Source organism: Monopterus albus, unplaced genomic scaffold, assembly GCF_001952655.1.
Source record: "Monopterus albus unplaced genomic scaffold, M_albus_1.0 scaffold274.1, whole genome shotgun sequence".
Taxonomy (NCBI): domain Eukaryota; kingdom Metazoa; phylum Chordata; class Actinopteri; order Synbranchiformes; family Synbranchidae; genus Monopterus; species Monopterus albus.
This window is the reverse complement of record NW_018128154.1, coordinates 384,746-398,963: the sequence shown is the minus strand read 5'-3', so window position 1 is coordinate 398,963 and position 14,218 is coordinate 384,746. Positions and strand designations below refer to the sequence as shown.

Here is a 14,218-nt window from a genome sequence, read left to right as displayed (position 1 = left end):
CCATTTCACTCTGCAGTTTTTTCTTATTTCTTATTATTATTAGTTATTTCTTATTTCTGCAGGTTTGTTTTCAGACCTCGTCTCTTATTTTGAAATGCCAGGCAGAGACTCACAGGACTCACAGGACTCTGTAGACGTGTGAATATATTGTTTGTATTGTGTGTCACAGCTCGATGGACCCGGACCAGGCGGTGTTGTCCAATGGGTTCTGTTGCTATGGCAACAGTGTGGAATGCTGCTGGGGCTGGAGGCAGACGGACCAGGGACAGTGTCAACGTGACGACACAAACACACACGTTTAAGCCCTGAGAAGTTGTAGTCAGCTAGAACAGACCATACAGGTGGTTTTTCATTATGTGTACACAGCAGCATCGGGTTCAAGTGCCTTCCAGGTCATCGCTTTAGACTGAGTTCGTTCCTTCCAGGTGGACCTTGGCTCCACCTCCTTTCAGTGAGGGGTCAGCTCATCCAAATTCCTAAAACTACAGCCCGTCTGTGATGTGTTGGGTTTTCTCTCTTCAGGTTTTGACACGTGTGACTAACATTTCTGCCTCCTCTCCAACACCGTGAAGTGAGCGCCGGTTTGCTTCTGACTTGGCTGAACCACCGGCCGAGACGTGAACAGGTCTCGTTATCAGCTTGAAGCTCCCAGTGTTTCTGTACATGATGTTTCTGTTTAAAATCAAAAGTCTGTTCTACAGAGTGGATGTCAGTTACTTTGGTCAGCTTCAACTTCTATCAGAGAAAATGGTCTTGTCGTTTGTCAGTGGACGGTACCAGCACTTTTTCACATCTGCATGTTGTCAGGCAACGTTAACAGCTGTGAACATTTCCTTTAGCACAGTCAAAAATAAACCCGAGGGCTCATCTGTCTGCAGCCGCTGTTTGAACCGAAGGAAACGACCTAAAATCTAATGCTCATGTTCCAGATGTTGAGTTAGTGGGTTAAACAATGAACCATCACTGCTTTAAATGTACTTACTGGAACTTTGAACAGATGTTTCAGATGTTGGTACGGCCAGACACGTTCCTACAGTTAACTCCCTAAAATCTGTTAACAGCCTGTGTGTGTGCGTGCGTGTGTGTGCGTGCGTGCGTGCCACAGCTCTGCGTCATTTGATTTCCCGTCATTGCTCTGCCAAAAAGCGAGAGACACATTCCTGTCATGCTCGTCTGAGCTGTGAAGGCGTTTTACCTGAAGACCCCAACAACACCAACTCACTGCTGTTTCCATACGTAGACCAACACGCAGACACACAGGCGTCCTCCACCCAGCCGCACACACACTGTTAATGTCCCGACTCTAAAACAACATCTGGCTTCACACACACACACATAAATGGTCGCTGTGACGAATGGGGCTGAAGGTCAAAGGTTAACCCCACGAGCCAACAGTGGAAGCAGAGAGAGGCGTGCTCCGTGTTTAATGTTCGATTACCTGTCCCCTCCCAGATCTGAACGAGTGCGGCCTGAAGCCTCGGCCCTGCAAACATCGCTGCATGAACACAGCGGGCAGCTACAAGTGTTACTGTGTGGACGGGTACGCGCCGCAGCCGCACGGCAGCTGCAGGAGTGAGTTCACGCACGCATTTAAAATAACAGGTCCAAGCCGACAGTCAGCACCTGGCCGCTCTGTCCGACTGTAGGACGACTCTGGTCAGCCATAGTCTGCTGCTGATTGGCTGCTCGGCCCGGCGCCGTCTCCTCATTCATCATCTCTGCCTTTTCTTCTCTCGCTCCATATGGTACCAGGTACAGAATCAGATTTATTATTTGTTTACAGATGCTCAAACCTGTTACCATGCCAACTGTCAGTACGGCTGTGAGGTCATCAAGGGGGCGGTCCGATGCACCTGTCCATCGCCAGGGTTACGGCTGGGCCCAGACAGATGCACCTGTGTCGGTCGGTGTGTTTCTCTGTGCTGCATGAAGAAATGTAGACAAAGGTGTAGCTGATCCTCCACCTGTCTCTCCGCAGACGTCAACGAGTGTGTGCTGGGCGGCGGTGTGTGTCCTCGTTGCAGGAAGTGTGTGAACACGTTTGGGAGCTTCCTGTGTAAATGTCACCTGGGCTTCAAACTCGTGTACATCAACGGGCGCTACACCTGCGTCGGTGAGGCTGTGTGTGTTACCCTGACATGAAATTGTTTCAGATTTCTGATTTTTCATCTTGAACATTTGTGAAACGGTTTAATATTTATAATGTTAAACGATGTACAGAATCTTTTCAGCTTCTCAGACATTTTAAAAACATGCTCATCACGTCATTAAAGAGATGCAGAGACATTTGAGCAGCGTGCACTCTGTCTGCTGACCTCACATCATGACACAGCGTTGGCGATGTCACCGCCTCACTTTTCAAAATGCTCCGATATTGAACAAAGATTTCCAACCACAGTCTCTCTCTGCGTTACCAGATAAGGACCCTCGGCCATTCTGCTCCCTGAATCCATCTTCTCCAAAGTGCAGGTGTAAAGACGCCGGCTGTAAAGGTGACAACGCCTCCTCACAAACGTTGGACTTTTGTTTTATAAAAATGTTATGTAAAGAAGCGAAACAGCTGGAGAGATTTGCTGGAACCAAACTTACCAACTTTTTCTTGGCTGTTTTCTGTCACAGAAAATCAGTTTTGCTCCAGAGTTGTAGCTGCAAACTGAGTTTTACACCACATGTATGAGGCAGTAGCTAGGTCATAGTGGAAGTAGCCGAGCAGCTAACTAGCCCAGGTTATGGTCAGAGTGCTTTTAGATTGTCTCAACGTAGAGAAGCTCCCTGTTTGTTTTCTGACAATGACCATATTCACTCTAGGAAGAGAATACAGACACACTTCTGGAATGTAAAGAGCAACAATGGCCCAGACAAACAGTGGTAATGTTAAAAATAAAACTATAAGAACGTCTGAGGTGTTTGTGGAACCTCATTTCCCTGACTTGGTTCAGGTTTTGTGTCATGAGCTTGTGTGTCTTCTCTCAGCCGTCCCCAAAGTCACAGAGGAGCCGCAAAGGCCAAGAACTACAACTCCCATCACCACCACTGCTTCGCGTCCTCCACTCACTAGTGCTACAGCTCAGTCAGCCACTACCACAGCAGCCTCTCCACCTCCTCCTACACCTGTTGTTACTACTGCTCTTCCCACCACCATCCCAAGTACAGCTCTTACTATTGATACTACTACTGCTGAAAGTACAAGTACTGCTGCGAGTACCTCCACCCCTCTGCCTACTGCTACTGAACTGGATACTACAGCTCCCACTACTACAACTCCAGTAACAGCTGCCATTATGACTACAGTGGAAACACCAGCCGCCACGGTTCCCTTGACAACCATGATGCCCTCCACGGTCTCCTTGGTAACAACCACAGTGAAGAACAGGATCAGCAAGGATGTGATGTACAGAAGAGAGGAGACGTGCACAGTGAGAACACACACACACACGGCTGCTGCGATGAATCGATTAGTCGATTGACAGGAATGTAACTGGCAGCTCCACTGGAAGCTGATAAATAGTTTTGGGTCATTTTCTCTAAAGTGCTAAAATCTGTTTGCAGCTTCTGAAATGTGGATATTTTGTAGTTCTGTGAGTCGTTATGACAGTAAACTGAAGCATTGTGGGTTTGTTGGGCTGGGAAAACAAAAACATGAAGACCACACACAGCTTTACTGGTTAATCACTTCATCAATAAGGAAGATCGGCGTTAGTCGCAGCCTAAGACACAGAAACCTGGCCAGCGGCTCAGGAACACGGGTCGTGATGGAGGGTTATTAGTCAGTAGGTTGGTTGACAGAAACTTAATCTGCTAAAGTTTTGGTTGCAGACATTTACGGCTTCAGCTTTGCTGACGTGTCCATCTGCTGCCCGTTGTCTTTGCTGCTTAACCAATCACCTGATGAACCAAAGCAAGTGTTTTACCTTCATCGGCCGAAGCTCGGGGAACCTGTGTCACTATCATCAGACTTTTTGAGTGAATGATTAAACAGTAACTCGCTGAAATAATCGGCCGATCAATTGATATTGAAACAACTGTTGTTGCGTTCTTTATGCTGTCACTTTATGTATTTGTGTGTGTGTGTTACAGTCCCTCGATACCCCAGTAACAACCAGGTGTGGGAGTTTGATGTCGAGCTGGGGAACACGGCCAGAGATGATCCTGGTAGGTCTGACACTGTGCTCCACCAACTCTTCTTCTGTGGTTTTCAAGCAGCTTTATGGAGGTTTATTAATGCTGGTTGTCAGCAACCATGACTTGATTGGAAAGTGCACGTCACACTGAAACTAAAAAGATGTTTCGTGTTCGTTTCCAGACACTTCCAGGTACTTTCAGTCCGTAAACGTTTGAGCGCATTGTGCCTTGCATTTCCACAGCGGGGCCTGAAGGTCCTGGGAAGATGAGATGAATTAGCTTGCTGATGTAAAGGAGTGACACTGCAGTGAGGTGTTCAGAGCGCTGCATGGTAGTTGGACAGTCAGCGACGCCCTCATAGTTCTCGGTCCTTCAGACAGTACTGACCCCCAACTAGGGACTTTTTTGAGGCGTAGAACTTTGACTGAAACAACAATACTGAGACTTCATACAAGCACCATGGGCTGTGTTCAATTAACAGTCATGTAGTTTTCCAGATACTGAAGACAAACCCTTCCATACACGTTAACTTTGTGCAAAGAATGGTTATAGACTTGGGTGTAGTTCCTCCAGCACCGTACAACACATTGGGAAGCAAGTGGTCTCCAACAAGCTCGTTCATTTCATTTACCTCGTCCCATGATACGCCAATGGCCCCAAGGTCTCTGAACATGTGGCACCAGGTACGACCCAGTCACTCTTGCTTCTATTTCCCTCAGGGAGTTGTCCACATGGTGGGAGTCTTTGGGTGGCACGTTGGCGGTAGATGCATGTCTGGAGAACCGTGTTCCATTATGATGTCCTGGACAGGGCAGGTTCCAGTCCAGGGCATCAGGCTAGCTACAGAAATGAAGAAGGGTTTTAGTTAAAACGACAGACCTCCAGCACTGTAACTCCTGTGTGTGTGTTGGGGGTCGGTGCCCTCCACTGCACCTTTGATCATGGACTCTGAGACTGGATGTCAGAGAAGATCTACACTGGGAAACTGCTCTCAACCCTGCAGGTAACATGCACACACACACACACACACTGCTCACAACATATCCTATAAATTAATAGGCCACATGGCTTTCAGATCAAAAAGCCAAACAGAACGCCGCCGTACTAGTTTCTGTTCTTCCAGTGGGAGAATCTGCTGCTTTTCTTCACATTACCATAAACCAAATATCTGAATCTAATGCATCCAAATGTTCCCCCAGGTGGGAGGTACCTGTCTGTCCCAGAGCTGAAGGTAGGACAAAGGAGCATCCGTGGAGCTCGACTGGCCGTTCAGATCGTCCCACCTTGGCGCCACAGTGACCTGTGTTTCTCCTTCTCCCATTGGCTGACAGGGCATCATGTGGGCATGTTGCAGCTGTTCATCAGGAAGAAAGGACACGACCAAAGGTGCCAGAGCTTTACTCCGAGTAAACAGTCGAGTGTTTTTTTTTTTTAATCACTACTTCTGGAATCACTTGTGTGAAGTCTTACCCCTGATTGGCTGTTTTAGGTATAGCCCCGCCCTCTGGAGCAGGACAGGTGGTCATGATTGGAGACGCACACAGGTTACCTTGGCGACAAACTCTCTGGACAGGGTGAGACGCACACACGAGCAAATGTTGAGTTGGGCCTGTTTGTGTTGTTGACGACAGTGTGCATGAGAACAAGTTTGGGTCTCAGTGTGGAAGTAGGTCGCGGCCACAGCGTTCGAGGGCGTGCTGACCACGCTGCAGCTCAGCATTAGAGAGGACACAGTTCTGTGAGTGCAGAATCAGGTTGAAGAGCGAGGGAGGATCGTTGCTGCTCGCTCAGATCATCTGTTATGTTCACGATTCTGTCGTCTGTCGCTCTCAAATCTGTTTCTGCTCGTACAAATCTGGGCCTGCAGGCTCTCAGTCTGATTTGTAAACTGAAGAGCGCTCGCAACTTGTTTTTTTTTTTTTACTTTCAAAATTTTTGGCACTGACATAGTTTGACACAAAACCCAGTGGAGACATTCGAGAGCACAGACTGAAACGACAGCACACATGGCCTGGATTACGCTCTCAACTGCTGAGTGGCAAAGTGAGATGTGGTTTGTTCTCCCTCAAACATTATGGCAGTTTTAGGGTTCAGGTTAGAGCCAGGTGTGGTTTTGGGCCAGAGGTCGGGGGTGCATTATGTTACCGAGTATCCTCACAACGTCTGTGTGTCTGTGTCTGTGTGTGTGTGTGTGTGTGTGTGTGTGTGTGTGTGTGTGTGTGTGTGCGCAGATGCTGTTGAAGGCTGAGCAGAGACGAGGGTGGCGAGGACGCATCGCTGTTGATGATGTCACACTGAGATGGGGGGGTGTGCCGATGACATCATCACGGTGTGAGGACACCGACTGCTGGACTGGAAGCAAATCTTTCTGCTCAATCCGTTTTTATTTATATGGTTCATCTTTGATTCTTAAAATCCTGAGATCTCCTAGGTTTTCTAGGTAAAGGCACAGCTGGCGTCGTGTGTCGCCAAGTAAAACGTCTTCTTTGTGGAAAACAAAAAGGTTAGTTAAGTTACAAAGCAGATGACAGCTGCTCTGAGTCACGACAGGCTGTAAACGTCGTGCTGCACAGCCCGGTAGCTGAGTGTGGCTAACTCGTAGTGGACCTGGGGATCCTGTCAACGAGGGGGTCCGACTGACTCCAGAAGTGATTCAGGGTTTTGTGACGTGAAGTCAAACAGATCGGTGTGGATTTCAGCCCTTGTTGTGCATTTTAGACTGAAATTCAGTTTATCATTTACTGATAATTTAAAGGACCATGCTGCTGTTTTTTCATTTACTATACAACCTGTACACTTCATGTTTCTGTTAATAGTTTGTTCCTTTTCTCAAACTGTTTCTGAGAAGAAGAAGGAAAGTTGTGTTTGGATGTAGAGCAGTGTGTTTGTGTTGCTGTGTGACACAGCGTGAAGCTCCTGTGATCTCTGACTTGGAGCCCACCGGAGCGGGGAGCCGAGCTTCATTAATGTCTCTGCAGATGAAAGTAAAGCAGGTTACATCCAAACGCTGAACTCTGAACTCTGAACTCTGCTTTGTTTCCATATTGGATTTTCTCAGAGGCTGTATTTGAAATGCCGTAGTCTGTCTGGTGTTCGTGTTTACTACACACAGCTGGAGACTTGACTGGTAATGTCCTGTGAGCTCAACAGATTCCTCCACATGTGGACAGGGACACCTGTGATGTCCACACTGAGAGGGGAGGCCCCGTTCGTTAACCCTGAAATGGCCACAATAACTTCTCCCCTCTCTCTCCTGCAGCTTCGGTCTCTTGCTGGTGATCACAAGCAGCATGTTTTCTTTATTAGTAACTCAGAATCAGCTTTAGGAGTCGAGCTGAAGGACGAACTAGGACGACAAACTACAACTGCCAGTTGCAGTTTGACAGTTTAAATGCAGAAATTAGCATTGTGATATAAGCTCCATTTAGACTGTAAGTAAACACTGGTGAGCCATTAGTATGACAAGTTAGTGCAGACATCCCTGTCCCCAAGACTCTTTCCTGCCATCCCAAGATGTTCCCAGACCAGGTGAAATGTAGACAGGAAGTAACAAAGGTTTGTGGGCCATAAATGTCCAGGATGGAATAACACCTTCATAGGAAGAAGGGAAACAATCGTCCCTCTGCACTGAAACACAACCAGATGAGGTGTTCTTCCTGGATCAGATTTGCAGTTACTTTTATTTTGGTGGAATTAGTTTTAACTCCCAGCGCTCTCTGCTGGGAGTTGGAGTAGGACTGAATTACACAGTCACCAAACACGTGAGACAGATTTCAGTTCTAGATCTTTAATGAATTTCCAAAAATCACTTTGTCAGTATGGGTCAGTGAGTGTAAATGAATGAGCAGATATGAAAACGATATCAGTCACAAATTAAATGTACACTCTGTGTGAGTTTGACCTGATGTGCACCAGCGTTAAAAGTTTACCCCAGTAGGCGTCTAACCCACAGACATGGGTCTTCCTCCAAAAGAAGAGCTCGACCAATCATAACGCAGGATTCAGGGATAATTGCATAGCTTAGGAGACAGTAGCTAGGACCGTAAATCGACAGATGTGAAGACTGTTCTCTGAACTCTTAAAACAGGTAAAGGGGCTGATTTCAGTTACTGGAGCACCAGTTTGTTATGTGGCCTTTCTTTTGTATTAATGTGTTGATTAACTTCTTATGAAAGTTTAAATCTGACAATCAAACAGGCTGCTTGTCAGTCAGATTAGTCCTTACTGTGAAATGCAGAAGAACGCAAAGAAATGTGCAACACAGGGCCTCGACTTACGCCATAACGTCATGTTGATGTTCTTTCACATTAGATTGCATAAGAACCTTCAGTAGTGCCAGATGGGAAAAGAGGCACCTTTAGCTGAGAACAGAGACAGAATCGTAACATACGGTTGAAGTCAGAGGTTTCCATCCACCTCAGCCAGTTAAACAGTTAAACTCAGGTTTTCACAGCTCCTAACATGTAATCTCAGGTCAGTTAGTGTCAGTTTTAAGAATGTGAGACAGATCTGGGTCAGATTTAGGGAAACCTCTGTACCAGGCCAGTGGAGCTAAAGTGTTTACTGATGTTTTGTCTTGTGACGTCGGCGCCTGTTGTCTCACACAGATGGCACAGGCACCCCTCAGTGTCTGCATGGGACACAAAGCCCTGGGACGGGACTGTGCTGAAATGTACTGAGTTGCTTTCCACTGCTACTCTTCGTCTTTCGTTTGGACAGGAATGGAAACTAAAGCTCGGGGCATCTACCTCTGTCCCCCCTGGTGGCTCTTCATGTGTGTTTTCAGACAGTGGCTCTGAGTGAAGGCTTTGTCGCACAGAGTGCATTGGAAAGGTCTCTCTCCGTTGTGGGTCCTCATGTGGACTTTCAAGTGTTCCTGATGAAACCATGCCTTCCCACAGACACTGCATACAAACTGTTTGTCCCCTGAATGCAGAATCAGGTGCTTTTTGAGGTTTGATTTGGTTTTGAAGGACTGGCCACACTCTGGGCAGCTGTGTGGCCTCTCCTCAGAGTGGAGCTTCATGTGCGTCAACAAACCAACCTGCGACATGAATCCTTTGCCACATTTACTGCAAGTGTGCAGCCTCTCTCTGCAGGCTGTGTTGTGTATTTTCATGTGGGCCTTTAAAGTACTGTTTGTATGGAAGGTTTTGCAGCAAACGTCACAGAGGTATGGTTTCTCTCGGACTGTGTGGATCTTCTTGTGTCCTCTCAGATGATACAGAAGCCTGAAACGCTTCCCACAAACCTGACACCCATAACGTTTTTCACCTGAATGGGTCAGCATGTGGTGAGATAAAGCTCTAAGTCCGCTCAAAGATTTACCGCACACGCTGCAGCTGTACAGCTTCACCCCCGTGTGAACGCTGCTGTGAAGCTTCAGCTCCACCTCGCAACCAAACGATTTCTGGCAAACATGACACTTGTGTTTCCCCCCCAGGTGGAACTTCTGGTGAGCTGCCAATTTTGACTTTAGAAGAAAAGCCTTATTGCAGACATTGCATTTATATGGTTTGTGCCCCGTGTGTCCAGCTCTGTGCTCCATAAAAGCATTTATTCCGATGAAAGACTTTCCACAGGTGTTGCAGCTGTGTGTTTTCAGGTGAGTCTGAAGGTGAAGCCTCAGCTCCTCTGGAGACTCTGAGCGTTCTCCACAAACTCCACAGAGCCTTTCTGGATCGTCCGCGTGACTCCAGGCGTGTTTACTCACAGCATTTTTGGACTTGTACAGAGCTCCGCAGACTTTACAGGAAACAACACTCTGCTCAGTCAACACCTTTGTGGACGACTGGGTCCGTTTCCTTGTCACCATTGACTTCACTCGGCTCTCCTCCAGCTCTTCGTCAGCCCCGTCTGGTTTCCAGTCACCATCATCTCTGCCGTTCATCTTCTCTGCCTCCTCCTCGTCACCATTGTCCCCTTCACTGTCAGCTGTGAAACTGCAGGCTTGAACATCATCACTTGGTTCTGATATTCCGGCATCATCATCAGCTTCCTCCGTTTCCATGACTTCTTGTTGTGACATCGAGCTGTGGGACAGAACATCCACCATGTTTTCTCTTTTGTGCGGATCAGGGCTGCTGTGGAAACAGAAACATGAAGGTGTTAGGGTTTTTACTGTAAGTGCTCTTATGTTGAGTATTCTGAACATGGCAAGTGGAGAACAGCGCTGACGCCCTCAGGATTAGGAGTTTGATTCCAAACTAAAAGCCTTAAAAAAACAACTCACTCTTGGAAACATGGAACAAGCTTGTACCGGACAACATACTAGCAGGTAAAGCTTCCAAACCTCCGCTCCGAGCAGCGTGGTGTTATGAGTTACCTGGTTTCATCACTTGCCATTACTGAGGTGGAGGCGGATGGAGAGTCCGTGGTGGCGTCATCTTTCCTCTGTACAAGCTCACGCTGCCCACTGGCCTGAAGCTCCTCTCCTGCCTGAAGAGTTTAATCCCAGATTGTGTTTGTGAAAATCACATTGGGTCTGGTTTGAAGGACATTTAAACTCCAGTGCAACCAAAAAAAAGAGTGTTCACAGACTGGATCCTCTAGATTTCTGTGGGACGGAGTGTGGTACTGAATGTTTCTGAGCACGTGGTTTTTGTTGTGAGAAAAACTGTACAGAAACTGCAGGAGGTTCAACACAGAACAAACTACCTGACTTTTGACTTTTGACTTTTGACGGCGTGTTATTCTCACATTTTGATGTTTGTATTCAAAATGTGGTGACGAGCTTCTGGATTTTAGGATTTGATTTAGTTTTATGTTGAATGTCTTTTGTTTTTCAACGCCCTGGGACCACGAAGGAAGGAAGTGCTTTCACCTTCACACAATATCTGTTTGACTTTGCAGATTTTTGGATTATAAAACAAACGAGGAACTACCTTCGGTTGGATGTAGAGGGCAGAATTCCCAGCAGACCTGATGGTCCTGTAGATCTCCTCTGGTGTCAGCGTCTCTGCTTTCAGAGGCTGGAGTTTCCTGCTGTGATCAGTTGTGAAGGCGTCAAAAGGTTTGTCAGGAGCCAGCTGAGGGAAGGTGGACCTCAGCAGGACCAGGAAGTCCACCTCCTGCAGACCACAGGGACACTGCAGCTCCTGTGGTCGGTACTTCTTAAACACTGAAACAGAAAAAATGCCCCACATAACGATTAAAATAAATGTTACTTAAATTTAACGGGAGTCTCCTGGAAACAGGCTTTAGGATTAGGAGATTTACCGCTGTTTGAGAGAACGCTGATCTTGGAGTCCTCTAGCAAGCAGACCCTGAGTTTTACTGAGCACTTTGTTTTGATCTTTAATTTACTGCTGTTCTGTTCCCAGGGCTTGTCACCCTCAGCTGGCCTCCAGTCACCATCACCGCCGTCTTTCCTCTTCTCATCAGCTTCCTCTTCACTGTCAGTGGCAGAGCCTGCAGAGGAGGGAAGAAACAGTCGTCTGGCCGACCGTTTCCTCCTTGTGTTTGACGACAGTGAATCCGTTTTACTCTCCGTCAGGCCCTCATCACTGTCATCTTGTTTCCTGCCCTCATTGCTCCTAGCTTCCTCAGCAAACAAATGAGGAACTACCTTCGGTCGGATGTAGAGGGCAGAATTCCCAGCAGACCTGATGGTCCTGTAGATCTCTTCTGGTGTCAGCGTCTCTGCTTTCAGAGGCTGGAGTTTCCTGCTGTGATCAGTTGTGAAGACGTCAAATGGTTTGTCAGCAGCCAGCTGAGGGAAGGTGGACCTCAGCAGGACCAGGAAGTCCACCTCCTGCAGACCACAGGGACACTGCAGCTCCTGTGGTCGGTACTTCTTAAACACTGAAACAGAAAAAATGCCCCACATAACGATTAAAATAAATGTTACTTGCGTTGAGATCTGAATGCATTAACGATGAACTCCAGAATGACTTTAAGATGTGAGTCTACAGGAAACAATCAGGCTTTAGGATTAGGAGATGTACCGCTGTTTGAGAGAACGCTGATCTCGGAGTCCTCTAGCAAGCAGACCCTGAGTTTTACTGAGCACTTTGTTTTGATCTTTAATTTTGTTTTGTTGTTCTTCTGGGGCTTCTCACTCTCAGCTGGCCTCCAGCTGGCACCTCCGTCGTCCAACTTCTTCTCATCACCGATGCCTTCACTACCAGCTGCAGAGCTTTCAGGTGAGGGAAGAAACGGTCGCCTGGCCGACCATTGACTACAGGGAATCCGTTTTACTCTCCGTCAGGCCCTCATCACTGTCATCTTGTTTCCTGCCGTCATTGCTCCTAGCTTCCTCAGCAAACAAATGAGGAACTACCTTCGGTCGGATGTAGAGGGCAGAATTCCCAGCAGACCTGATGGTCCTGTAGATCTCTTCTGGTGTCAGCGTCTCTGCTTTCAGAGGCTGGAGTTTCCTGCTGTGATCAGTTGTGAAGACGTCAAATGGTTTGTCAGCAGCCAGCTGAGGGAAGGTAGACTTCAGCAGGTCCAGGAAGTCCACCTCCTGCAGACCACAGGGACACTGCAGCTCCTGCACCGGGTACTTCTTAAACACTGAAACAGAAAAAATGTCCTACATAGTGATTAAAATAAATGTTTGTTACATTGAGATCCAACATCATTCTGGAGTTCATCTTTAAAGTGCCCATGGCATGGTCGTACTGCTCGTTGATGAACTGGTCACTAACTGCCACGGGGGCTTCACAGGCCGGCTGCTAGTAGGTTAGACCTGGTCAGGTAAAACAGCAAGTCCCTGTACAGGAACATTCCCAGACATGCAGTAACCTCAGACCCTTTCAAGGAACCCTTCAAGGAAAATCCTTAAACTATTACATAAGACATTTTCTTAGAAAAGAAAGTCTCACGAGTAAGTTTGTGAGATGTGTATAAACCCAGTTGCTTCTGCACAGAAATACTAGAACATACACCTCATTTTTTGGTCTTTAGATCACGTCTAAAATGATAATTCACCGATGTAACATTGTAGATAAGTCAGAAAAGCGCCATGGGCTCTAACATGTGAGTCTACTGGAAACAGTCAGGCTTTTTGAGATTTACCGCTGTTTGAGAGAACGCTGATCTCGGAGTCCTCTAGCAAGCAGACCCTGAGTTTTACTGAGCACTTTGTTTTGATCTTTAATTTTGTTTTGTTGTTCTTCTGGGGCTCGTCACTCTCAGCTGGCCTCCAGCTGGCACCTCTGTCGTCCTCCCTCTTCTCATCACCGATGCCTTCACTACCAGCTGCAGAGCTTTCAGGTGAGGGAAGAAACAGTTGCCTGGCCAAGAGTTTCCTCTCCATGTTTGATGGGAGTGAATCTGTTTTACTCTCCGTCAGGCCCTCATCGCTGTCGTCGGGTTGCCTGCCCTCGTTTCTGCTCCCTGCTGCCTCGGTGGTCCTGTCAAAAGACAAAAACGCTGAAACATTGGACCCTGAGTCACCAGATTTTAGTAGGTTTGTGGTACTTCACTTGAGTATTTCCATTTTCTTCTACTCGGCTGCATTTCAAAGAGAAGTATTGCACTTTTTACTGCACTACATTTATTTAACAACTACACTTTCTTGCCAGCTTCAGATTACTCAGATATAATCAGCAAATTGTGGTGTTTTATTATAAGGTCAAGGCCCCTTTATTGTCTTCTGGGAGAAATTCCTTTTCAGAAAAGGAGAAAAAAAATACAGCATCAGCAACAACGATAACACATAATGTAGTCTCAAAACAACACATAGGGTAACTTAACCAACAATTCAGACTCAGAGTTCAGCACGTGAAAAATCCTCAACGATGATGGTTGCTTCATGAATAATGGGTTAAAATGAGACTCTATTGGCTGACTTACTGGATTACTGAGCCTCGTGGCAACTGTCAAGAGTTATAACTAGTATTCATGTCTATGGTTGGGAAGTTTGAATATTCTGGCTCTTGTTCATGAGAAAACAGAACTCGGCACTTTTTTAATACTTTAAGATCTGCAGACACCTGATGTTCATGTCGCTGTGTCTGCTGGCTGTTTTTGTCTTGTCCCCAAATGGGCAAAAAGTGTGTGGTTGGTTGTCTACATGTCTGCCCTGTGACTGACTGGCAACCTGTCCAGGGTGGACCGCGCCTCTCGCCCAGTGTCAGCTGGGATTGGC

At 47.0% G+C, this 14,218-nt stretch overlaps 2 protein-coding genes across 14 annotated transcripts in view; one reads left to right on the top strand and one right to left on the bottom strand.

The window, feature by feature from the left end:
* The window catches only part of LOC109972937 (nephronectin-like), a 12,971-nt gene extending 1,907 nt beyond the window's left edge, over positions 1-11,064 (top strand). Inside the window, exons 2-10 of one of the 12 annotated variants that reach the window (XR_002276759.1) lie at positions 1,453-1,572; positions 1,784-1,903; positions 1,979-2,113; positions 2,418-2,492; positions 2,974-3,416; positions 4,078-4,152; positions 5,322-5,353; positions 5,454-5,508; positions 5,612-5,641. Coding sequence is in view for 11 of the 12 variants with exons in the window: in XM_020622189.1 (XP_020477845.1) it covers positions 1,453-1,572; positions 1,784-1,903; positions 1,979-2,113; positions 2,418-2,492; positions 2,974-3,416; positions 4,078-4,152; positions 4,842-4,991 (1,118 nt within the window). In the remaining variant the exon portion in view is untranslated. Of the gene's footprint in view, positions 1-169; positions 1,573-1,783; positions 1,904-1,978; positions 2,114-2,138; positions 3,417-4,077; positions 4,153-4,841; positions 5,016-5,321; positions 5,509-5,611; positions 5,697-6,353; positions 7,772-10,974 lie in introns of those variants that run through there. The other 11 variants (XM_020622197.1, XM_020622200.1, XM_020622196.1 and 8 more) reach the window with 11 other exon arrangements.
* Positions 7,920-14,212, bottom strand: LOC109972920 (zinc finger protein 436-like). 2 transcript variants are annotated; one of them, XM_020622158.1, is made up of 7 exons: positions 14,064-14,212; positions 13,347-13,481; positions 12,069-12,271; positions 11,341-11,925; positions 11,007-11,242; positions 10,448-10,560; positions 7,920-10,205 (listed from the first exon to the last, which is right to left on the bottom strand). In XM_020622158.1, the coding sequence occupies exons 1-7, from the start codon at positions 14,072-14,074 to the stop codon at positions 8,867-8,869; spliced, it is 2,622 nt and encodes an 873-aa protein (XP_020477814.1). In that variant the 5' UTR covers positions 14,075-14,212; the 3' UTR covers positions 7,920-8,866. The 2 variants fall into 2 exon arrangements, with proteins under 2 accessions (XP_020477814.1, XP_020477815.1); XM_020622159.1 differs by lacking the exon at positions 12,069-12,271 and having other exon boundaries at positions 13,144-13,481.
* Between the last annotated feature and the right edge of the window lie 6 nt (positions 14,213-14,218).

Coding starts and splice junctions, on each gene's coding strand:
- LOC109972920 (XM_020622159.1), bottom strand. Junction 11,243..11,340: donor CAGCGTTCTCTCAAACAGCG/GTAAATCTCCTA, acceptor TTTCTGTTTCAG/TGTTTAAGAAGTACCGACCA. Junction 10,206..10,447: donor ATGGCAAGTGATGAAACCAG/GTAACTCATAAC, acceptor CTGTTTCCACAG/CAGCCCTGATCCGCACAAAA.